Source organism: Manis pentadactyla, chromosome 3 (genome assembly GCF_030020395.1).
Source record: "Manis pentadactyla isolate mManPen7 chromosome 3, mManPen7.hap1, whole genome shotgun sequence".
NCBI lineage: Eukaryota > Metazoa > Chordata > Mammalia > Pholidota > Manidae > Manis > Manis pentadactyla.
In genome coordinates, this window is record NC_080021.1 from 217,113,166 (window position 1) to 217,138,866 (window position 25,701).

The following is a 25,701-nucleotide window of genomic DNA, read 5'->3' on the forward strand; positions in this document are numbered from 1 at the left end:
CGCTGACCACATTCCAATGCTACAGTACTTGGGGTGGGAACACGGACTGTCCTGCTTAGTATAATATTCTAGTTAACTAAAATAGCTCAATTATGTCTGGTCCCGAAGTAACCATTTTTCAAAGAAATTCAATACCATCAAATCCCTCCTGTGACCATGGTGCTCCACAGAACTGATGTCCTCCAGATACTGAACACTGGGGAAGCCTGCAGACGAGGGGCAGTGGTCAGTGAGGGCGGTTCACAGCCCTCAAAGGCACCTCTGAAATCACCTGGCATGTGATCCCTCCAACTAAGAGAAGGAAACAGGCAGAGCTGGCCAACTCTCACCCTAGTTGGGATGGGAACAGAGCGAGGCACATGTTCCTTGTCCGTGGACCTGGTAAATCCAGGGTTCCTACTATTGCGCAGCATATGAAAACAAGAATTACTATTATTAAGTTTTTAGTATATGTTAAAAGCTAGATCCCTTTACATGAATCATCTCATTTAATTCTCACAATAGCCCTTTGAGGCAGGGGGTATTAATTGCATTAAAGACCAGGAAATGGGCTTGGGAATGTGGGGTCGTGGGAGCTCGCCTTACTCAGCTCGAAGGCACCGAGCTGGTGGTCTGGGTGCAGCGCCTGGCCCTTGCACACTCCGGCGTACTCCCTGAGAGGCTGACACCAGACACCACTGCAGCCCCAAGCAGCGGGATACAGACCAGAAAATGGATGATGGGAGGTGGGCAGGCTTTGACTTTGGCCAGAAAAGCTATCAACATTAATTACCTGGCACATGGGCACACAGCAGCTCCAGAAGCTTCTTCACTCCCTAGCTTGTAAAGGCAAGTCTAAACACCATTGGCGACTGGAATCCAAACAATTCTAAATTTGCCCCTACAGCAGAGGAGCCAGGGAGCATGTGGAACTAATGCAAATCATTGCCTCCCCACCCCCACCCCAGCCAGCCAATCTCCTTCCCGGCAATGCAAACCCCCCAGTCTCCTCTGGGAAAGACACTTTTTAGAGTCAGCTCTTCCACTGAGGGTTCTAATTTCAGTTGCTCACACCCAACAGTGCACAACCATGCAAATCACTACGGTTTCCACTTACCAGGCTGGGATGGCCCCAAGCTGCTGGGATTTCATAAGGAGATAACAATTCAATTTGCAATTACGCTGCAATTTTTAATTCTGTCCATGTTGTACTCCCAAGAGCCAAAATGACCACTGTAATCAAGCCTTCAAATTATTTCTGAAAAGGGAAGAAGAGGGGGCAGGCTTATAGGCAAATGGCAGGAGAAGCTCACTTCAGCACTAATTGGAGGTTTCCCCCAGGTGTCTGGGTCTACAAATCAACTAGATGTTGACCTATGATTTAAGCACCTTTTATGAAGCAATCTTTAGAAATGTGAATGATCATCAATAAACTTAATCTCTGTCAATTCAGAATTACTGTGAGATAGGGAAGGGTGTACCTGTTTTCATCCCCACGGTCTCTACTTTGGGCATCAGAAGGCAGAGAAGGAGCGTTCCAAGCCCCATGTATCACTGCATACCGGCCAGCATGGGTGGCCACCAGTTCCCTAGCACCCACTAGGTGCCAGGGAGCAGGCTCCGCCTCGCACACCGCAGGGAGACGCTGGGAGCCAGGGAGCACTCGGGCCACACCCTGCGCTAGTGTGGAGAGCAGAGGACGCCACTGACAGACAGCCTCAGGTGGCTTACCATCAGGAAGTGGGGCAAACAGATCATAAAGAATCCCTGTGGTGACGATGGTAAGAAATAAATGAGATGCAGGTATTTGGGGAAGGCCACCAGAGGTACAGGTAGACAGGGGGTGAGGCTATTAAGAACCACAAAATCCACTTATTAAAGGTCAGACAGCAAGCCAAAGGCAGACTAGCTGCTGGGACCTTCAGGATCACTCCGGAAGCTGCTGCCTTATCTGACCTCCCATCCTATTTTTTCTGGAATGGGGGCCTGCTAGAATTCACTACAGCAATGCAGATGACTCAGATTTACCGACCATCGTGAGCTCCCATTACTGCAGAAACTAAAAAGAGCAGTACTGTTTTCTCCCTAAGTTCTGGGTTCTGAAAGCTATCAGAAAAACAAGAAGAAGAGAGTATAATGCCGGTTCCCTCACTGGTATGTGACCGTGCTGTATAAAATCATTAGAGAGACATTTTCCTATGCGGTATAGAGTGCTCTTTGGGGACAGCAGGCACAAGTGGTGAGATTTGGGTTTCTCGAACTAGTATTCTGTGTCTTCAATTTTTCAACTTCCCAGGTGTATGAATTACCTGGAAATAGAAACGTGTATGATCTAAAGAGCAGATAATGATTTCCTTTAAATTTCCTTTCAGAATGTATTTGGGTTTGACCTTCCTCATCACAGCTGTCTGGCTCTGGTTAGAATCTGTATTCCCTGGAGCCTCTGCGTGCAGGACAATGGGCAGCCTGGGCCGTCCCAGCTGCCTGCAGCAAATGCACACGAGGATGTGGGTCAGTCTCCCATTTACTGGCCCCTAAAAGAGCAGGCACTGATCAGTGCTGCTTGCCCTGGAGCCTGGAGCCACAATCATCCACTGAGATTTCACAACTGTGTTGAGCGTGAAACATGGAAAATGCACTCAGATCAGGGTTTGGGTAGTACCTGGGATTTGCTAAATCTGGTTTCGAATATTCTTCTAAAATCCCATTTCCAAATATAAAAGAGCTTTTAGACAAAGACAAGGACATGGGCCTTGTGAAGGGCTACTCCACACCCTTGTTATTATGGGTCCTTGGCATGGCTTTGATGGACTTTGGACCAGGGAGATGAATGGCCGTTCCGGGGTCTGACCCACACAGATGGACACACCCCTACACTGGGAAGGACGTGCTCCTGTCAACAGGATCCACCAAGACTTATCAGGGGCAATGAACTGTTGTATCCCGTTTACTGTGGATCCTGAAATCCCTACTATCAACTCCTCTCATTTAAATTATTGAAAACAACTACACAAAATAAAACATAAAAGCTTTTTTTTTCTGTAAACTCAGCTGCTTTCAAAGTTTTAACTCACACATTTTTCTAAGGAAATCAGATAACCCCAAAGCAAGCAAATTTATTAAATTCCTGTTATAAAAGTGATGCTTTTGAGTTACTGGATTTTTATGCCAGTTTTCTTTCTGGTGCCTACAGATACTGGCCCACGTAGCCCTGAAAAGTGTATTGTATCCAGCCCACCTCAGAAAATACCCATGTCTGCGAGTTTCATTCTTCTGAAGGACACTGCACTCTGATGTCGTAATCAGCAACTGGTTTTTATTTCCAAAAAGCGAATAAAAATACATTAAGGAAAGTATACCACCTCATTTACCTATAACCTGTATTCTAATACTTGTTAAACTTACCCTGTTTTGCTGATCTGTATGTATGTACTCATTCATTCGCCTGAGCTATTTTGGAGTAAAATTGTAGACAGCATGACCCTTTACCCCTGAATACTTCAGCATGATCATCCAAAAAAGGGCATTCTCCTGCATGACTCACTGCCATTACCACGCGTAATGAAATTAGCAACAGTCCCCAGGTATCATCTGCCACTCAGTTCATATTCAAACTCCCTGAACTGTGTCCCCATGTGTCTTTTATTGCTGTTCTGTTCAAGCCAGGGCCCGATCAAGAACCAGTAAGCAGGACCTTTTCCGAAGTAACATGCTGGACAAAGAACATGATGGAAGTCAGAGGGGCTGGAGCCTGACAGTGTATCAGCATCCCACCTACATTTTTTTTATGAAAAAAAACCAAAATAGAAATCTGTAACCAGACCACAAAAGACCACGACTGTTAGTATTTCCATGGACTGGCTTCCAGCCTATTTTTTCTGTTCAAAAGCACATACTCATACATTCAGTCTGTGACCAAACCATCTTGCTACCGGTCAAGTGCTTCCTCTTTCGTGGCAAATGGAGGTAGAAGAGCCTAGACCTGATGAGGTCCTGAGGGTGCCACACCAACTCTGGCGTTTTGGCTTGCCTGCCAGGTCTGCCAGCTGCCGATCTGCTGGACTAGTAATGGGGGAAAAAGGCAGCCAAGCGCACTGGAAGACCAAACTGCCCTGGGCCACTGTCAGATGGTCCCCCAGTTCCAGGCATGCTGCGCACTGCCAGGAAGGTCGCTGGCCTCCCCTCCTCAAAGCTGGCACTGACATGAGCCCCTGAGGGGCACAGAGTTGGTGCTAACAGATGCTGCTACCCTGTACCATGGGCACCTAGAATGGATAAGATCATGAGTTTTTTTACAGTTACTTTGAACTCTTTGGAAGAAAGGCGCTATGTGTTAAAAAGCTATTAATAACATTCTCTAACCAAACTCTCACAAAAGATTCAAACTCCCGTGCATATAAAATTTTTTATTTGGACTATTTTTTAAACCTGAATAACTTCAACTGATACAAGCTGCACTGAACAAAAAACTCAAGCTGAACTAAATTCTTAGCCAAGCCATGACATCACATGAAGATATGAATTAATTTCTTAGGAGAACTGTTAAGTTTCTTTAAACTATGTTGAACTGCAAGCATTTTCTAATCTGGAAGGCATTTTCTCAAGCAGTTTCAGGTATGGTTCTGAGCCAAACTATCCCAATGGAAGGCTTCCTCCTTCCTTCTTCCTGGAGATAAAGCCCAGGACCTTCTTACCTTGTTTCCAGGGACACAGATGGCTTCGTCTCAGGGGCTTCTGTTTCTCAATAGCATTGCCCATGCTAAAGCCAGAAGACGACAGGACCCTTCCAGCCCAGACGTCTTTGCTAACAGTGAATGAAAACCAAGTCACCAGCTGAAAGGGCCTTCATCTCTCAGCACCCCGATCACCCAGCAGCGGCTCTAGCAGACCTTCGCAGGAATGACTGGAACTCTACTCTGAATGGTCCTGCAAACTCCTGCCTTTCAAACTCTGCACTCCCAGGGAGGAAATCAGAAGAAAAGGCTTGTTATCGCTCTGCCGGTGGGACTTGGTAACCGGCTATATTAGGAATGTCTTCCTCAGCCTCCCTTTGGCCCTCAATTACTCATCAGACAGCAGAGCAGAGGCCTCAGAAAATGAATGAACACCGTATTTCCAAACACTTTCGATACAGTTTTTCCTTGGGGTTGGAGTGGGGAATCGCGTCATCAATCAATCTTGGTGTGCCATGAGAAACGTTTTCACACAGACCCTCATGTCACACCCTCTTTTTGGGGTTCTCACCCTCAGACCAGTGCGCATTAGGAAGAGTTCCACCAGAGAAAACAAACTGATTTCCTCAGTACTCTTTCCAAGAGAAACAAACATCAAAATGCAAGCTGCAACCTCAGTTGCCAAAGAAGAAAACAGCACAGAGGACAAGTACAGCAAAGAGTCTGTGACTTCAAGCTCTAACCTTCCACTCTCTTTTGGAAATGATTTTTCTAAACAAATTGTTGTGCCACCTAAATTTTTAACAATAGGTTTCCTGGAAGAAAAGAAAGGCATGAAATCATATACTTCTTGGTAAAAAGGAAGGAAATGGCAAGATAGAGGGAAAGATTGCGTTGATTTCGATCCCTGAGTTTGAGGCTGGAAAAGCTCTCAAGAACCCCTCGGAGCACACAGTGGTAGGAGTGGAGGCCCAACGGCCTGGGTTCAAATCCTGGCTCTGCCACCTGGGCGTGGCGGTCTTGTGCTCCTCGCCCTCGAAACGGGCACAGTTCCAGCCCTGCCTCCTCAGCTGTATGAAGAGCAGATAACAATGTGAAGCACTGACTGTGCTGCCTGACACTGGGATCCCTTGGTAAATATTTATCATCAACGTTTTTATAATCTTAAACCGTGAAACTGTTTTAGTTCAGATGGCAGACTTCTGGCTTCCGTCAATTTAGTCAGACACACAATGAATTTCGTTCTATTGCGGTCAGATGGCACGATATGGCAACAGATTAGAGAACGAGAGCGGACCGAGGAGACGGAGTGCCAGAGGCGCGAAACGCCACCTGGGCTCTGACTGCCGATGTGCTTCATCACGACTTCCAGGTGCCACGCCACTGAGGGGCATCAGCCCCTGCCCACCCTGAGGGGGAAGGAGATAATCCTGCCAGAGCACGCACAATGAGCCACTTCTCAGCCTCTCCAAGAACTTAGGGCTTCATACTTTCATCTACCAATACAGACATCATCTGACAGAATCATAGTCTGATATTCCAAACATGTGAAAGCAAACAGCACATGCCCATTTCCCCCCTCCAAAGAGGGCCAGGAAAGAGCAGTTGAGTGAAGGCCACTGCCAATCCCCGGCTCCTCCACACTGTGCCGCCCAGCTCGCCCTCAAATCAAACTGTGACCACAAACTGAAAGTGCAAAGGCTGGAAGCCCCACTGTGCCAGGAGCTCCCCCGAAACCCTAAAGCTGGTAAAACATCTAGTTTAAATCCACTGCTCCACCCTCACCACTAATCTTTTGATAAATTCTGATGAGATGTTTCTCACTAAATGCTGTAACAGCCTTCCTTAGGCAAGTCTGCAGTGCCAAAATGACATCTCACCTCATTTCTTCCCTAAGATGAAGTTCAATCCATCTGCAAAGCACAACAGACCAAAAGGCTTTACTTATGAACCCGCATCTTAACGTTGCCTTGCATTTAAGATTTAACTTACGAACATTTAGCAAACAATTTACAAACGGTCTACACACCATGCCGTCCAGAATGAACAGAACACTCACACACAGTAGGTGCGTAAGAACAAATGGGCGGGGAGATAAAGGAATAAACAAATGGATGAACACATGAGAATTCTCCCTGTGACATACACACCCCGACTGCCCCCAAGCCCCCTAGAAAGGGTTAACGAGAATTTCTAATTGATAAATAACTCTCCTTCCTGCAAGAGCAGTTTCACTCACCTTCCCAGCCCCTCAGCCCAGGCAGAAGCCTCCTGACTTGGAGTTCCATCCATACCTTTCTTTCTTATTTCCCCTATTAGTCTGCAAAGCTGCTGAAATCAGGAACCATGTACATGACATTGGACATATCATGCAGGACACCAGGCAACACACAGGGAACCCACTCTGCCATTTCTTAGCTGGGGGCTGCCACCTTCTTAACAGGGTTCCCATGAGAAAACGCATCCCAAGCTCCAAACAACTAATTTACTGACGGGCGTTCCTAATGAGCCAGAGATTTCCCTGAGAGAACAGCTTTGCGATGAGGACCCTGGGGTCAACGGCTCCTTGGGGCACCATGGCCTCCCCAAATGATTCAAATGTGAACTATTTGGGGGTGGAGCAGATATAAACAGAATACCCTATTCTTAAGAATTCCTAATTCCCAGCTCAGAAAAAGTATCTTTTAAAGTCATCCCCAAGGGCGAATCCAATCCAATATGCTCACAATCCAAGATGGGCAAGTGATTCTGCTCTTCAGTCCACACCTCAGGCAGACCACGTGGGACTCTAACAGCCGAGACCAGTGGAAAATGAAGTGCCACCAGAAACAGGCTGATCAATGCACAGCCAACATGTTTCCACATCTTGCATAAATGCCTCGAGGATGCTGTGAATGCTGTACTATATGCTTTACATCAGCTGTGTTTGCCCACATGTGGCCAAAGTTACTCTCTGAGGGATCACTACACAAGCCCCCAAAGCTCATCCAACGAGCCCAGCCCCCATTCCACAGATGGGCAAAGAGGGGATCAAGGCTTCACACTTAGACAGCCGGACCGAGGCCCAGGATTTTCACCCTCGGCTAGGACACCTGTTACCCGTGTCCTCACGACCAGGCGAGGAGAGCAGCGGGAAGGCACGGGCGCTGGAGGGCAGCGACCTGCTCGACTCCCTGTGTGGCTGCTTACCAGCGGGGCAACTTTAGGATAGAAACTTTACCTCCCTGGACCTGATTTGTCACCTCTGTAAAATGTGTACTATTATGCCTCCTATGTCATAGGGCAGTTCAAAGGTTAAATATGTTTAAAAAGTGCTTGCCACAAGGCAGATACTCTTAAAGAATAGCTACTATTGCTGTTCCTATTATTTTATTGTTTATAAAGTCCTGTGTTAGACACATTAAAGATAAATTATTTACCTACATAAGGGCTTTTATTTTTTTCCTTATCACAGTGAGATTTGCTGCTACATTCTGGTTAACAGCTCATTCCCTGAGTGCAGATAAAATAAAACTTCACTTACGAGTATTTGTACCATCGGAACAATACTTTGACCATGGGAAGTGGCATAAACCAGGGAGGTGACACTGGCTGCGGAAGCTCTGGAACGCACTACAGAGAGCCCGCCCCGCCACACAGGACACCCCGGATTCAGAAGAACCTGAGCCAGGGGGTCCTGCAGGGGGCTGCTTGCTTCTTAAGGGAGTAAGACAGAAACCAAGGCTCAGGAGGGGAAGGCAAGGGGCTGCCGCAAGGTGCACATTCGGCCCCACCCCCCAGAGGTAGGGAGACAGAGGAGGGGGCCCAGTAGTGGACACGAAGCTTTGTGCATGGAATTCGTCTGCTGGGAGGAAAGTCAGACACTGGTCACTTCCCCTCCAGAGGAAAATACAACAATATGAGGAAGCGCCAAGCACTGTGGGAATGTTCCAAGTGGGCGTTCCACCTTGGTCCAGGGCATAAACAAATGGCACCAAGCAGCCTGGAGGTCAGGCCCAGCAGAGCACTGAGTCAGAAAATCTGGGAGCCAGGTCTTCTGGGCCCTCCAGACCTAGCTTTGAAGTGACATTCCTGCCCAGCCTCAGAGGATGTCATTGAGGCAGAGGCACAACTCACGTAATGTCACAGGAAGCACCTACTCATGGACCAGTCTCAGAATGTCACGGCCGGAGGGGCCTCAGACATTCACCCACTAAACACCAACATGGAGCTTAGGGAGAGGCACTTAGTCACCAGTGTGACCAGGGCTGAAAAGTCCAGGGTAAGGGAAGCATGTCCAGCAGGGTGACCACATCTAACTTGGGAGGTCACAGAATGAGACTCAAAGGATGAGCAGGAGCTGACCAGGCGTCAGGGCCAAGAGCATTCTGGGCAGGGGCAGCACGTGCAAAGGCCCTGTGCAGCTAGAAGTACGTGAGTGGGCAGAGGCTGGTGGAGGTCAGATGGGGCGGGGCCTTGTAGGTCCAAGGCTTCATATCATGGGCTTCAGGGGGTTCCTAAATGTTGGTCACACCATGTACGCTCATTTTTCTGGGAAGGGAAGTCCATGGCTTTCACCCAAGTCTCAAAGAGTTTCCAGAGGTTAAGAACCGCTAACCAAGGGAACTAATCCAACCCTCTCATTCCAAAATGAGGAAACCGAGGTCCGGAGAGGGAAAGCTGTTTCCTCAAGGTCTAAAGATGGCCAGAGAACCCAGCTCACCGACTCCCAGTCTCTGGTTTCTCCACAGGAGCCAGCTGCCCGGCTTCTGGCAGGTGTGTCAGTAACACCAAAGGGCTGACCCTCCCTGCGCCCCAAGCACGGCTGCTTCATTCTGTCCAGGCAGGCCTAGAAGTGATGCTCTGCAAAATGAACTATGAAGTCCACCAGTCCATCCTTCTTGGGGGTCTAACAAAATACGGGGGTATTTAGAATTTCTGATTCCAAGGCACCCCCATGAACAGCCTCTGGGTTTCTGAGGACCCTGGTGAACAACGCTGATTCAGTAGCAGAAGGGCAATCAAAGCAGAGCCCTCGCTGCTAAATCAGCAGCTGGCCTCTTGAAAAAAGCTGTTTATTTGTTGTTCAATTTAAAGTCAGGACAGGGCCAAGGACTAAACCTAGCCTGCAGGACATAAAAGGGAGAAAGCCCACACTCCTTATTTTATAATTCCACCTGGAATTGAGAGACAGGAACTATTTTTTAAGTGAGCAGAGATACTAATTTTCTTCTCTGCCAGTTATTTCATGCTATTTGGAATCCTCGGGGGAAAGTCTCAGTGTGATGGAGAACAATTCTTAAACTTGTGATGCCTCCTGGAACACCCAGAGGAGGAGGTCTCATGTGCTTGGACTGGCCTTCAAGGCCTTTTGGAGTCTGGCCCCCAGATTACCTCGTCTTTATCTCCCACATCCCCCACTCAGAGGCCTTTACTTTGGCCAAAAACTCAATGCCATGCACAACCTGCTCCTGCCGGCCGGCCCTGTATTGCACCTGCCTCCTCTTCAGCCAAGCAAATGAAACCTAACAGTCAACGTCCAGCAAACGCTCAGTGGGCAAGTGTCAAGGGGTCCGACAGTCCCTGCTTTGCCTGGACCACGACAGGGTCAGAGAGCTACTGCCCTCACTGGAGGGACGCTCCCCCCTCCCACCTGCCCACTGGGCCTCTGGGATCTTGTCCCCTCCACCGTGACCAAGCACCCTGCTGGCCAGGGCATCCACACCGAGCTGCTGGCATGGGGGCCACTGCGGCACACTTGAGCTACACCTTCTCCACTGAGAGACTGAGCCCGCACCCAACACGTGCTTTATTCCACTCACTCAACAAGTGTCAGAGCTTCGCCTCTGCACCAGGCTCCCTTCTGGACCCTGGTGGGACAGCAGCAGACAAGGAGCTAACCGCCTAATGAGGGAGGAGGTCAGAAGAAGGCAGGGAATGAATGCTGTGTTTTAACAGAAGAGAAAGAAAAGGCAGGCATTAAAGGGTGGTGAGGAGGCAGGAAGTGAGAAGTGAGGGGAGCACTCCCCTGCCCCCCAGACTCCGCAGCTGGAGGAGCCCTTGCTGGGGGACGTGCGACCCAGCCCTGATGTGTGCTCAAGGACCAGCTCACACTTCTCAAGCACTTAGGTGCTCCCCGGTGTGAACTCACAGCAACCCTACCACTGGCTCCATCTGACCAATGAGAAAACTTTCCTGGGTCACAAAACCAGCCATGGTGGAGGCAGCATTTGAACCCCCGCCCCTGACCGATCTCAGTAGGCACACCACACCCAGGGAATGAGCATTCCAGGTGGAAGGAACAGCCAGTGCAAAGGCTCTGAGGCAGGAGCATGCGTGGCAGTGTCCAACACTTGAAGGGAAAGCTCCAAAGCCACGTGGCTGGGACACAGCAGCGGGGGGCAGTAAGAGTCAGGGTCCAGGGCACAGGGTGCCACAGGCCACGGTAAGGACTTTGGCTTTCCCTGGCAATGTGGTAGGAAGCCACTGGACATCTGGAAACAGGCCAGATTTGACCCAGTTTACACTCTGGCTGTTGAAGACCGACCAGATGGCTGTGAGGCAAGAGTGGAAACCAAGAAGCCGGTGGGGAGGGACCCTGGTGGCCCGGGAGACACGGCAGTGGCCTGGGGGAGCGCCAGCTGGGGAGGCAGACGTATCCGGACAGGCCTGCAGGACTTACTGAGGACTGGACGTCGGTGGTGAGACGAGTCGGGGACGGCTCCAGGACAGCCGAGCCTCAACGACTTGGTCAGAACGGCATTCCTGACTGTCACGGCATGCCGGCAGGAGCCAGTCAGGGGCGAGACGGAGGACCAGGGCTCTGGCCAGGAACGTCGAGTCTGAACACTTACATGACACCCCAGCGGACACACCGAGTGGGCAGTCTGCAGTTCAGGCGAGTCTGGGCTTGGAAATATGCATTTGGGAATAACCAGTATTTAGCTGGCATTTAGACACGTGCCTGGCGTGCCTAGGAAGAGATCAGAGACTCAGTCCCAGGACCTTTGAAAACTGAGTTTGGAAGAGCAAGAGGACCCTGAGGAGAAGGCTGAGGTGGAGGGTCCACATCGGACAGGACCCTTACACATTACAATTCAGAGTAAGCTTGGCAACATCTACCACATTTTAAAAGTACTAACACTGAATACTGCATGACTTAAAATATAATTTAAATTTTAGAGTTGGGTCTTCAAGTTCTAGATGCTTAGTGTTAAAATGTCTTGCTCATCACGGTGACTAATACATGAACCTAGTTAACTAATATTCCAAGGCACGTATACACTTAGCATGCGATACCAGTTTCCTTGGAACGGCAGTGTCCCTGCCGTGTCTCGGCAGGCCCGCGGGTGACCCCCCGGTGCTGCTGACAGACGCGCTGGCCGGAGCAGCGGGTCAGCATCTTCCTGCCCCCACTCACCTGTGCTGGGTCATCACACCTTCAATCTGCGATATCTTCGCGACTTAGCCGCCTGACAAAGGTTTGTGTCAGTGCCAGGCAGCTCAGCCACATGCCCACTGTGCAGGCCACGTAAACCTTCCTGGGCCTCACTCTTCTCATCTGTAAAATGAGGCCACAGTCGCCTCCCTGTAGTGCTGTTGAGGGTTGAATACACGGAGCACAGCTCCTGATGGCATTACACGGCAGCTGTTCCTACATCCTCCACCTCCTCTTCAAAAGGCAACTTTCTAGGTCAGATTCCTAGGACTCTTTCCACTCCTCTCCATACTTCAAGCAGAGATTCCAAAGTGCCCCTCACTCACCCAGCCCAGCACCACCTGGGCACTTGTTAGAAAGTCCCAAGCTCAGCCCAACACCAAACCTACTGAACTGGAAATGGGACCTTGGAGACCAGTGATTTCCAAGTGCTAAAGTCTGAGACCCACTGGAGAAGACAGGCAGCATCTGGGATACCTGGCAGGTCCTCAGGACAGGGACCACCTGGCCCCAGATGATCCTGTCACCAACACCTGCTAAAATAACAGGTTGCAAGTTACCAATGTGTCATAAACACAAAGCTTCCTACCTGTCTCTCGGCTATTTTCTTTAAACATCAAATACATCACTTGAATAAAACTAAAACTTCTTATAAAAATTCAATCCCCATACTTTCTATAGCCACAGAGGCAACAAAATCTCTGTCCAATTTAACCCAGACTAGCGTTCCTATGTAATTATTTTCCCAACTTTCTCTACAGGACTTGATGCAAATACTAACATCCTTCCCATCCATTACAACAACTCTGGATTTAAGACCTAGTTAATCTAATTTTTATCACGAGGAAAACATGTTCTGGGTGTTGTATGTACATTTACGGCTTTTGAGACCAAATCGTCCCACATTTTGATGCTTCCATGAGTTGAGTGACAGGAATATACAAAATGGCAGATGCCCACAGGGAGAATGGGACCGAAACGAGGTCCAGCCGGCCCTCCTGCGAGCCCGTGGGCTGGAGGCCGCGCTGGGACAGACCCTGTTTCTGAAGTAGTTTTCTCGCGGCAAGTCAAGACCCCCTCCAACACAAACGTGTGGAACTCGGCAGCTGTAAACAATTCCTTCTCCAGTGTTTTGCCATCCAAACCATGACACTTAGAGAGCAACAGGGAAGGCGCTATTAACAATTATGCCAGGAGAGCAGGTGTAAGCTGGGACGTGTGATCATCACCCCATCTGTCACGGTCTACGTGAGCACAGCGGTCCTCAAAGCAATTCTCCTATGGTGTCCAGACATCTCACTGAGAAGCTAGAACAGAGCTACATTTATAAGCTCCGGAGCCTGACTCTTCAATCAAAGGCTGGGTCTTGCTTGAAGGGGAGAGCCTGGACCTCTTGCAGTGAGCTCCATGAGAAAGAACAGGAGCCCTGGCTTATCTTTCACCCGGTCCCTACCACCCATCGCCACAGCTGCAGAGAGCAGGCGCTAGGAAACCAGCGGAGAGAATGAATCAGTGCTTCATATTGTGTTTCCCTGATTCAAAGATGCATACTTCTTCACAGCTTAACTTTTGAGATCAGGGTGAACTGTTCTATAGTCCAACCTGCTAATGTTTTCTACTCTGTTTCCTGAGAAGTGTTATTAAACTAAGTCTTGCATGTGTTGTGCTATAGTATCAAAAGCCCCACGGTAACTGCCTGTCACCCCACATTCACACAAAGACGTGTCGATGACACTCCCAGGACTAGACCTACTGTGGCGATCTTGATATGGCGGCTCCCAAATGGAAGTCCTGTCTCATCCAACAGAGCCTGACTGCCCTCAAAATCCCCACAGAAAACCTTGATCTTGCTTCTGCACAGTTCATCCTCTCTCCCCGCCACCTCCTCTCATGAATGTGGCCAACAGCCTGGAATCCTGCCAAACGGTGCCAGAGTAAATGCCATCTGTGTTGTCAACAGAGAGTAAGTGGCAATGACGATACCCAGGCAGTGTCAGATGGAAGCCACCGAGGAACTTGAGAGTCTTCATTAATCGCTGACGTGGACTGAGTGCTCACTCTGTGCCGGTCTACAATACCCATCAGCCTCTGGGGCTCAACTAGATGTTCAGGCCCCTCAGACTTCCACTGGCCCCTCCTGGGACCGATCCATTCTGGCAGATACAGGAAGGGGGCCAGCGGCTGCCAGAAGGCAGTACTGGCCAGGCCCCTCTGTGCGAGCCCCTGAAGGAGGCCCGCACTGCTGAGAAGCGCAGGTCCAAGGTAAGAAGGGCCACATTTGGTGGGTATGGGACCCATCCTGGCTTAAAAGCTTCCTGCCCCATGGGAGCCGATGTCTCAAGTTCACACAGTTTTCCCCAAGGGACACTCCCGATCCCAAGGGTTGCTGTGCCCCGGGAGGCCCCAGGTGTGCCCCCCCCACCCCCCCGCAGATGCTCTGCTAGCGGGCCTCCCAGCCCAGATGCAATCAATTAACCCAGAGGTCATCTTCACTGCAAGCATTGTTGCCTAAGTAATACAACTGTCATGATGCCATAAATTTTTTTAATGTCTTAATACAACTGATTGTATTAAGATAGTTAAGGTTAAATAATGATTATGTAAATAAATATTGAAAGACATTTGTTAGCTATAGTTAACTTTTCATAAATTGTGGCAAGTTCACATAACAAAATTTGCCACCTTCAGTATTTTTAAGTGTACAGACATGGTAATAAGTACATTCGCATCATGCTACTCACTGCCATCCAGCCTCAGAACTCTGTTGGTCATGCCAAACTGAACAGAAACATCAATTAAATGTTAAATGATAATTCCCCACCTCCCCTTCCCAAGCAGCCACCATTCTACTTACTTTCCATGGTTCTGACGCTCTGGGTGTCTCACGCTAGCCCAATCATACAGGGTGTGTCCTACTGTGACTGGGGATCTCACTCAGCATAAGCACGGCCCTCAGGGTCTATCTGTGCCGAAGCAGGTGTCGGAGCCCCCGACCTTTCTAAGGCTGGATGACGTCCCACTGTGTGCACACGCCACATTTTGTTTCTCCATCACCCATTGACAGATATTTGGGCTGCTTCCACCTATTGGCTATTGTGAATAATGCTGCTATTATCTTGGGTTTACAAATATCTTTGAGTCCTTCCTTCATCTCTTTTGAGTATATACCCAGAAGTATAATTCTATTTCTAATTTTTTGAGGAACTGCCATACTGTTGTCCATAGTGGCTATATCCCCACCAGCAGTGTACAGGGTTCCAATTCCCACACAACCTCACCAACACTTGTTATTTTCTGTTTTTATGAAAGCAGCCATCCTATTGGGTGTGAAATGGTATCTCACTGCGGTTTTGATTTGCACTTCCCTAATGATCAGTGATGTTGAGCATCTTTTCATGTGTTTATTAGCCATTTGTACAGCTTCTCTGGGGATGCTACTCAGGATTTTGATTGAGTTGTTTGATTCTTGTTAGTCAAATGCCATCTTTATTTCCAGGAAACAGGGCTAGTTTACCAAAGTCAAATTCTATGCAGATAAACACTGATTATGTCCACACAATGAAATAGTACTCAGCTACAAAAAGGAATAAACTACTGATAAAAATGACGACTTCATGAATCTCAAAGGCCATACACTGAGTAAAAGAAGCCAGTTTCAAAAAGCCATATCTACATGATATTCTGGAAAAGGCAACACTATAGAGATGGAAGCAGATCGAAGACTGCCAGGAGTTGGTGGGAGAAGGGTTTGACTACCAAGAGGCAGCAAGGTTTCCCCCACTAGGGCGATGGAATTGTTCTCAATTTTGATTGTTGCAGTGGTTACGCCAATCTATAGATGAGTTAAAACTCAGAGAACTTTACACCCCATAAAATTCAATTTTACTCTATGTAAACAAAAACAAAATAATCTTGCAGAATGGGAAAGCATTTCTCCTTCCATCCACACAGACATTATCTTTAAGCAGCTAGCAAGTACCATCTCAGGGAGCCCTTACAAAACCCCCAGAATGTATGATTATTGGCTGTCACTTGAACCCAGGTCTGACTGAACGTGGAAAAACTAAGTCCTGATTATTTCAGATACCCAAGATTCCATTTGCACTTTCAAAGAGCTGAAATGTTTGCAAATTATTATTGATTATATAAAGCAGGAATTTAGAGTTGGTAAGCCCCACACCCATAAATGAATCTTTCCCCCTGGGGACAGGATCCACAGAGCTTCCAGCACATCCTTACCAGGTTTGTGATCTCAAACAGCTGAAGAATGACTGCTCCAGTACAAGGCCCAGGAAAGGAAGCCTGTCCAGGGGACACAGTGGGCCGGTGCCAGTGCCAAACACTCGTGCTGGTCCTCTGTCACCCAAAGATGCCGTAGTTCTAAGCATTCCCGGTGGCAGTGACTCACCTGACCCCCATGATGATCTTAGTCCACATGATTTCCTCACTAATAGGGGCATTTCACCTGCCAGCTGGGACCGGGGAACTTGGGGTTGCCTGCAACATGGAGCTGACATGTGATGCAAGGCTGTGGCCCTATTCATATCATGCTCAAATACAAAACTGCATTCTACAGCCTCGCACATGTGGGGTGATTATATTATAGAGACAGCTCCCCATGAACAGAAAAAACAAGGATAGATCATGCAGGAAAGCATGCTTTTGATCTGTGCTTTTGGTTTTCTGATGAGCTCAGAGAATTAATATTTGTAAGGCGCTCTTGACAAGCTGAGGCAGAAGCGCCAATTAGCGTGGTTATTCTAATTAAGTGAGAGGTTCGGCAGCTCCAGGACAAATTCTTAAGGGAAAGGGGTGGCTGGGCTTTGGTCTCTGCAAATAGCCCTATGTTAAGCAAGCTGCACTGCCAAGCTTGAAGGAGACCATACACATTTACTCTCACATATCAGAAAAGCCCAAGAGAGCACAGGTTAGGGAGGATTCAGAGCAACACGAGGACTTCCGAATTTATCTTAATTGTGAGAATTAATCAAGGGGTAAAAAAAAGGCTATGAAATCACCCCGCCTGTGGCATTCAACACAATTTGCAAATTACTTGTACACGAGGACCTTGACTGGCTTGTGCTATTTTAACTGTCACAAAACAAAAGCTCCATGCTGTGATCATTTCACCTTCAATGCTGAACAAGGATGATTTAATTAATCCTGAGAGTCACCCCAGCAAGGTGGAGCTGAGGTAGTGTCTCTCGGGATGAAGCAAAAATATACCTGCCACCGCTCAGCCATGCTCCAGCTCTGGACGAGCTGCCGCGTGTAAGGGCAGCCCATTCCTCCTAGACAGACTTCAGAAAGGATGTAACCGGACTTCCCTCGGGCCACCTGCAGATGCTGGGGCCACATGTGTAGCTGACATGGAATGCCGTCTACTGTTCCTATAAATGATCCCTTTAGAGGCTTATTACTTAGTTATAAAAAGATATACCTTGGAGTTCAGCTTTCCCAAAAAAAAGAAAGGGAGCAACCCTGAAAAGAAATACTTCAATAGCCAGAGAACCCCCATTCTTCTGTGAGTGCTGAGGCCTGAATTTCACTCACCATATGACCATTTTTAAAGAAAGGTCATCTTAGAGCAGAAGGGGACATTAGGTTAGCACAAAAACGAATGCTCACTGAGCACTTATGTGACATGATCTGCTAACCGGTGCATCACTGAATTCAATCCTCCCCCAACACCTTAAGGTAGGCCTGGTTCTGTTTGCCATGTAACAGAAGAGGAACAGAGGCACAGACAGGCAGAGTGACCGGCCCAAGACTTGGCAGCTGCTCCGCGGGCAGCTGGGTCCAAACTCACAGCTACAGGCCTCGAAGCCCACGCGCTCACCCACTGCTCTGCTCTGAGCCCGTCCTCTCATCTGGAAGATGGGGGGCCTGGGGGCACCGATCCAGTGGTTTGGCACAGACCCAGGGGCCATGAGGCAGGTCTCCTGACCTCCAGCTGAGGTTCATGCTGCCTCCACCGTGGATGAGTGTCAAGAAAAGTATGAAAGCCCACATCAAAAGTCTCTTTCACACAGCACAGGTGGGGGCCAGATGGCCAACCTCAGGGCACAGATGCCGCTCATTTTCTTAGCCTCCCCGGCCAGGCAGGCTGCTTGGCACTTGGTGGGCATTCGGCCAATGTTGCATGAATGGATGGATGCATGGGTGGGTGGATGGAGCTACTCTGATTAGGGGCCACATCCCACTGTTCACATCCAAAGCAGATTCCCAGGCAATATTTTCAGCAAATGCACTATTTAAGCCACCTCTGTAATTGAGAAACCAGAAGCTGCTTCATAAATCTGTAGACAGATGCGAAGCCACCCTAACCGTACAGAATGGTTAGAAAGCCCCAGGGGAATCCCAGAGCAGGCTCCAACCAAGGACAACAGGGTGCCTCCAAGCCAGCCTCCCTGTGCCCTGTGGCAGAACAGACTCGATCCGGACTCTCAGGGGGCCAGGAGGACACACTCCGAGCAGGGGAAGGGAAGTGATGAGTGAGACCCACGTTCCCCCACTGGCTCTGCTTCTCGCCCAACACAGGACCGGGTCAGGTCACTTCCTGTCTTGCTGTCTCCCATTCCTCGACTGTCAAATGGGTGCAACACCTGACATTTTCCTCTCTCTGGAAGAACAGAACCAATCAAGTCATACACATATCTGATGGTAAAGTTCCTAGCACAGGACCCGGCCCCTAGGAAGCAACAACTGTAAGCTCACCCTCCTCGTCTGGGAAAAATGCTGTCGAACTGCAGTACCTTATAAGAACTAAACAAGAACAGAAACCTAAACAGCAAACCCCTCATGGTACAGAAAGTGTTTTGAAAGTAAAAAAGCTATGCTACTGTGATGATGAACAGCTTTGTGCCTGGCAACATCTGTATTAAAAACCAAAAAAATCCCCCAATATACACAACTCCCTTCTTTATACTGCAGACTAGACTCACAAGGGCTCTGAGGTGGGTCGGTCCACCCCATTAGATTCCAGCAGAGGCGCCAGAGACTCAGAAAGATTAAGCAGTTTCCCCAGGTCGCCAGCAAGAACCAGAGCTTCCTGACCCGCTGTGAGCTGAAGCAGGACGGCCAGGAGGACCCGCCTTCTCAGTGTCCCCTCCAGGAGTATTGAGTGGCCCTCTGAGTGTCGGTAGAGGGTTCCTGGAAATGTGGAGGCTCATTTCTGCCCACGGCACAAGAGCCAAGAGAATAATGTCCTCGTGGCCAACGACACCATGGATAAAGGGGAAGTCGTCACAGAGGCTTTAGTCCTGACTTGGCCCCTACTCAGTAAGTGGCCTCAGGTGAATTCCAACTATCCTGGATCTCGAGATCCCACACACAGGAGGAGAGCTCTGTGCCTCAGTTTACCCCCCTGCAGAATGAGAACCTCCTGTTGCCACACGTGTGAGAGCAGAGCCTGGTATCGGCGCACGCTAAGTGCTTAACAGAAGTTAGCCGCCGCTGTTACTTGCCCTTATTGCTGAAGGGAGAGGCTGAGAGGAGCAGAGGCCGTGACACAGACACACAATCGTCCGTCTACTGATTCACAGCCGGCCCCCTGGAGGGAGGCAGGCACATGTAATTATCCCCAACCAGCAGTAAGCCCCTGTTCCAATGAGATGTTTTGTTTTTCTGTTTGCTTGTTTTGGTCAACTAAGTGTCTATTTGGACCCATCACATGGCACAGATCCACCATCTCCCCTTCCCATCCCATGCCCATCCCTCCTTCTTCCATGGATTGCAAGCCTCCCGCTCCCGCTTGGGGAGACCTGGGCTGGATGCCATTTTCAAGAGTACAGTGCACAGCCAGGAGCCACATCTGTCATGGCCACAGCAATGGCATACATTTCTGAAAACCTAGAAAGCAAATGCCTGAATCCCACCCTTTTGTCCCCACACCCGAGGAACACCTCGCACCCTCCTGTGCTTGGCAGCGGCATGTCATCTATGCTTTAAAAGCAGGGCAGGTTTCCTGATCACAAAACTTAATTTGCAGTGGTGCCAGCAAGCCAGTGAAAAGCAAAGAAAAAAATCCCTGTTAAGGAACTAATGAGAAAGGAGGGTTTACATTGTTAAGAGATGGTGAAGATATTTTAGGAAGACACAGTCTCAACTGCAGGTTGGGACTTGTTCAGACAACTGTCATCTGTCTTCCAATCCATGGAAGAAAAAAAGTGGAGCAGAAGAATTGTGACCATCTGACAGCAGAGTTCTAACCCACTGGGCAAGTCTCCCACTGCGCCTCTGCTCACAAAGGGGGAAATGGTAAGACAGACTACCTGAGACACTTGACAAAGAAGGAAGGGGGAGCCGGAAGAAGCCCAAAGCTACCGCTCCCAGCCGCCCAGAGAGAGCATGTACTGCAGCCACCCCACAGAGGACTGGTGGTGCAGGGAGCTTGTCTGAACGGCGTTCAGCGGCCAGTGGAGAACAGGTAGAGGCAGGACTGCAGTCATGGCCCTCGCCACAGGCAGCAGGCTCGGCAGGACTGGCACACGCCCTGGCTTGTAAACCAAAGGCACAATCACAACTGCTGGATCTGAGGGAGCCCCGCCGGGAGAACTCTGCTCCTGCGTACCCCGCAGATCCCCGCAGCCTCTGCAGACGACAGCTCGGGAGCGTTCGCTGCCTGGCAGCTGCAGAGTAGAGTCTGTGTGGCCGAGTCCCGCAGTCCGGCTCTACAGCTCTCTCGACAGCGTGTGGACTTTGCCCTCAGCCTCACCATCAATTTTCAGAACACTACAATGAACACTGATAACCGTGTACGGTCAACATTGACCCTCAACTACATAACCTGATCACAGTATTGGTCCTACTAATTCACCAAGAAACATCCTAACTGGTAATTCAAAACCCAGAAGAGGCTCCATTTAAATATAATTTAAGACTTGGAATCAGAAACCCAAGTTCACTGTATGGTAACATGAACTAAGCTCATCCCAGTCTCCTGGTAAGCGGTGACTGGGCGCCCTGCACGTCCCAGGTGTGGTGGGGTAGACCCACGGTGGACCAAGCAGGCACACCGCTCAGGGAGCTGGTGGTCTATTTGGACTGTTTGTTCACTTTCAACTTGCAGAGAGGAAACTGGGGCTTTGGTTTCTGCATGAGCTAAACAGCATCATTTTAACTCAAAGTGTTTCTCTGGGGCCTTCCATGGAATTTACTATCTGCTAGTGGAAGGGAAGGCGCAAGGAGTCTGGAGGGAGTTGGTTTCCTGGAGGCGGCTGCCCGCATCCAGGAGGGGGGTTTCCACGCTGTACTGGGTGGAAGACCCTAGGAGGGGCCTCAGAGGCCAAAGTGGCTCCCACCACCCACTACCTACCAGCCCACTTATGCATAAAAAGGGGACCTGCTGCTTTAAAACAAAACAGGGAAGCACTAATTTTAGAGTCCCCACCCCTTCACAGCCCTGATGGACAAAATGAGACCCAGAAAAGGGAAAGAATCGCCCAAGGTCACAAAGCCAGGCCTCAGATTTTTAGCAAAATGGCCTAAAACAAATGACCAGAAACTAAGATGACAGATCCCTTAATAATTCACAAACTGCAGTTTTCATTTTTTAATCCTAAAACAGCCTTGGGAGGGGTGGGTGACGCACCAGAGGCACACCTGCCCAGCAGCCGGCACCCAGGCCGCGTACTCCCAGGGCGGCATCTTACTGTGGCGACGCGGACACATTCACTTGGACTGCGGCGGGACCAGCCCTGCGCCCAGGGCGTTCTCCGACTCCAGCTAATTTGGGAAATGATGTTTCGGCAAGTTCATACATGACTCATCTTTAGGGGCCTCCTATCAGGTCTGCCGGCTGCTAGGAATCCCATTCAAACCACCTCTGCCAACAGCTGCTCAGGAGACCAGGAAACATTTGGAGTTGTTGTGGTTGGATTTTTGGGAACATATTTAGCCTGTGTCCATGCTATTTCTTATCTCCTTACAGTATTGCTAATGTTGTTAGTATTATTAGTATCACATGCAGTCCAAAGATCGCATTGGGCCTGGTTTAATGTAACTGAGATTTTTTTTTTTTTTGGCAAGATCAGAAAAGAAACAAACATGAACAAGAATTAAGATGGAAAGCCACTGTGACTCCAGCACCATGGGAGGCTCTGGGCAGTGCCCTGTAAAGGCAGAGAGGAAGCCAGGCAGGAGCTGGAGACTGGGGCCAGCCCCCCACTGCACTGCACTAGGGCTGTGACCCTAGCAGCCATCCGGTGCAAAATGGGGGTAAGCAGCACTGCCGTAAGCCTCAGGGCAGCTGTGGGGATGGAGTGAAATGACTTGCCTACCTGTGCATTCCGAAGGCTACAGGAAGTGGCAGGAATGCTCAGGCCCATTTTGATGTCACCCCTGGACTGTGACCCTCGGGAGGCCGGCTCCCGTGGGCTCTGCACCACTGCCAGGCGTCACAGTGCTCGCCAGCGAGGAGGGACTCGGCGAGTGCTGTGTGACATGGGAACCAGCGCCATGAAAATGTCCTATGTGCTGACTGGGTACAATTGTGGCCACAAAGATTGCTAATTGTGGGAAAAAAGGAAGTGTGAAATTTTCGAGGCCTTACAAACTGATCAGAATACAGTGCCCACTGACCTACAAGGACTCTTTCCTGGGCCCGAAACATGCGGCCTCCTGAGACACCCCTTGTGCTTTTTATCTGTTCTGAGAAAATAATGACAGAAAGTTACTGCAGATGCAGTCAGTGCAAACTTTTCTTTTTCATTTATACTAACAGCATCTTCACCCATTTGAAAAATACAGCACTTGAGCCTGAGACACCACATTTATTGTGTCCTCAGGAGGCACTCAGGGTGCACCTGCCACCACTTCACCAGCCCCGGCGGGGCACTCAGCTCGCGGCCACGGGAAGCCTGCAGGGCTGACGGAGGGTTCTGTGAATGACGAGACTCCTAAACAGACTGTGGCTTGCTGGGAACACTGAGCAGGGGGAAAAAGCTTTATAAAAAACCCCAACTGTGTAATTTACATCTTCCTAAGGTCTGTTTGACTGTCCCAGCTAGAGGGGAAGGGCCTGGAGGCTGGGATCTCAGCTGCATCCCAAGGGCTCTTGAGGTGCTGGTTGAACTGCTGATGATGGGCTGAGTGAATCAGGAGCGAGACACTGAGATCCTGACCAGGACAGTGAGTGAAACCGATGCCCCCTTCTCCCCTGCTGTCCCTGCTAACTGGCCACCCACCCACCCCCGAGCCTCAATTCCTTGAGGTTCCTGGCTCCCTCCCCCCTAAGTCTGATGTGATGCCCTCAAACCTCCCCTGCACCCCCCACACTTGCGAGCTCCACACTGCTGCGGTGTGATGTCTGCCAAGTTCACCGCTGGCTCCCCAGAGCCTCGCAGAGCGCCTGGCAGGGCAAGCCTCACTCGGCACTACACGAAGAAAATGAGGAATCATCGATGAAGGACTGGGGCAAAGACTTCAAAGCTCAGATGAAAAGCCAACGAGAGAGGGGTTTCTCCCAGAAAGGGGAAGCAATCCCAAATATCAACAGCTTCAGTGGGAAACAGGCCTCAGTGATGCGGCTGGAGGTGGAGAGGTGAGCCCCCACCCACAGCTACCTTGTAAGAACCAGGCCTCAGAGCTACCAGAGCATCTCATTTTTTCCAGATAACCAGTCACCTGAGATTTCTGGGTGATTCCCTGATTTTTAAACACTGGCCATCAGTGCTTTCTTTTTACTTCAAGAACACGTGTGGACCAAACACAACACGTCTACCGACTGAATCCAGCCTGCAGCCACCGGTCTGTTACGTCAGCTCACGGGCAAGAGAGGTGTTTAAGCCCCAGAGCCTTAGGACATCGGCTCTCCCTGCCTGATGTGTTTGCTGGAAGCAAGCGTGACCCACCCTGCTGGTGTGCACAGCCAAAACCATGCCCACTGGTCCCCCGGAGTGGCCTCTGAGCGGCCGCACACACTTCATGCCGGTGCTGGTCTTCCAGGACAAGTCCCTCCGGGTTCCTAGGGAAGAGCCTCCTTTTGCCAGGCCTGCCGAGCTCGCCCAGCAGAGCTCTGGGATCCATCTGTCTCCACTCCACTCTCTGCGTCCTCATTACCCCTAGAAGACACCAAGGAGTCCAGAAACCAATCCCTCTCCACCACTTCCTTCTTTCTGGCCCTCAAATTCAGTCTCCCCTCCACCAAGCCTAACTAGACAGGCCCCAGCCAGCCAGTAAGCTGACCCTCTGCCACCCTCTGGAACCCAGACTGTCTGGATGCCCCACGGAGCCTGGAGCAGCAGCACCTGAGACTTTGCCTTTCTACCTCCCTATGAAAATGGGAGGCCCTCAGAGGGGGACAGCATGCATAACCCCACCCACAGTGGGCCCTGCTGAATGAATCAATAAATGTATGAAGGGTCGCATGACAGCCTCAGAAGATCTCCCGGAGAAGCTCGCAATGATTATGCACTGGGTGTCAGGCTCTGTGATTTACCGGACTGTTCACTTGCTAACGGGAGTCCCTGCTTCACCTGAAGACCCTTTCCTTTAAGTGAAACACTGCTGGCGGCTTAATGGTTGGTCCCTTTAGAAAACCCCAACAGAAAACTAACAGGAAATCTTGTTGAGATGTGAAGCAAGGTCCAGCTATAATGACCAGTAGAAGCCATCCTCCACTCCGGGAGTGTTCCAGTCTTCCTTGACACTTGTGTGTGAATCACAGCAAGAGCCGTTGTGCTGGAAGGATGGACCTCTTGCTGGCTCCCCTGAGGTGCCCGGTCTTGCCAACCTCAGAACTTCCTCACTTAGCTGCCTCTCACCAAATGCATTTTCCTCCTGAGCTTTCTACAGAAGGTCCTGGTCAGCCTCCTCCACTCTGCCCTCTCACCCCATATCCTCTTCCACCTGGGGTACCTTCACCCTCTCTTCAGAGTCCAGCGCAAACACTGTCCCCTCCAGAGCCTTCCCCATTCCCTCAGCTAACCAGGCCCCTCCCCTGTGCCCACCTGTCCTGACTCCTGCTGTCACCCAGTAGCTGTGCACTCCACGTGGCCTGGAGCCAGGGGCACACAAGCTTCTCTGGAGGTTTTTGCATCTACTGCCACCCCAGCAGAGGGAGGTGCCCCGAGAAGGCCTATGCTGACATGGACTGGCCTTAGGCCTTCCTCTCGCCACAGAGCAGTGAATGCAAAAAAAGAAGAAGAGTCATCTCCTTCCAGAGGTCTGAGCTGTGGAGAGCAGCTCAGGGGACAACAGGTGCTTTTCATTCAGCTCTTTTTACTTTTCCATGATTTCCAAGTTTCGACAGTAAAATATCCTTATAATAAAAAAAACCCCATTAATGTTATTTTTTAAGTAAATTATCCAAGGATCCCAATAATACCACTCTGAGACACTATGTAAGGAGCTGCTGAGAAATGTGCACAAATCAACCAAAGATATTTCTGGAAAGGCCCGTGTGCAGGGAAGCAACTTGTGGTTACTGGGCACAGCTCTGGGGCTAAAGAACACCCACATGAGAAAAATACCCAAGAAACAGCACCCGAAACAAGAGCCTGTCCCGGACAAGGGCACCCAGGCTTCCCGTAAGAAACCCAGGCCTCAAGGCACTGCCCCCTGCCCTCTGGCCGGGGTGCGGGGAGGAAAAGGGGCTGCAGGAACTCACTGAGCAGCCTGAGCTTGCGAAAC

The 25,701-nt window shown here is 49.8% G+C and overlaps 1 protein-coding gene across 6 annotated transcripts in view; it reads right to left on the reverse strand.

The window, feature by feature from the left end:
• RAPGEF1 (Rap guanine nucleotide exchange factor 1) overlaps positions 1 to 25,701 on the reverse strand; it is a 130,974-nt gene that overhangs the window by 103,963 nt on the left and 1,310 nt on the right. The window contains exon 1 of one of the 6 annotated variants that reach the window (XM_036913515.2): positions 4,674 to 4,868. The exons of 4 other annotated variants lie outside the window; for them this stretch is intronic. In XM_036913515.2, the coding sequence (XP_036769410.2) occupies positions 4,674 to 4,737 (64 nt within the window). In that variant the 5' untranslated portion in view covers positions 4,738 to 4,868. Of the gene's footprint in view, positions 1 to 4,673; positions 4,869 to 25,701 lie in introns of those variants that run through there. One more of the 6 variants, XM_036913516.2, reaches the window with a different exon arrangement.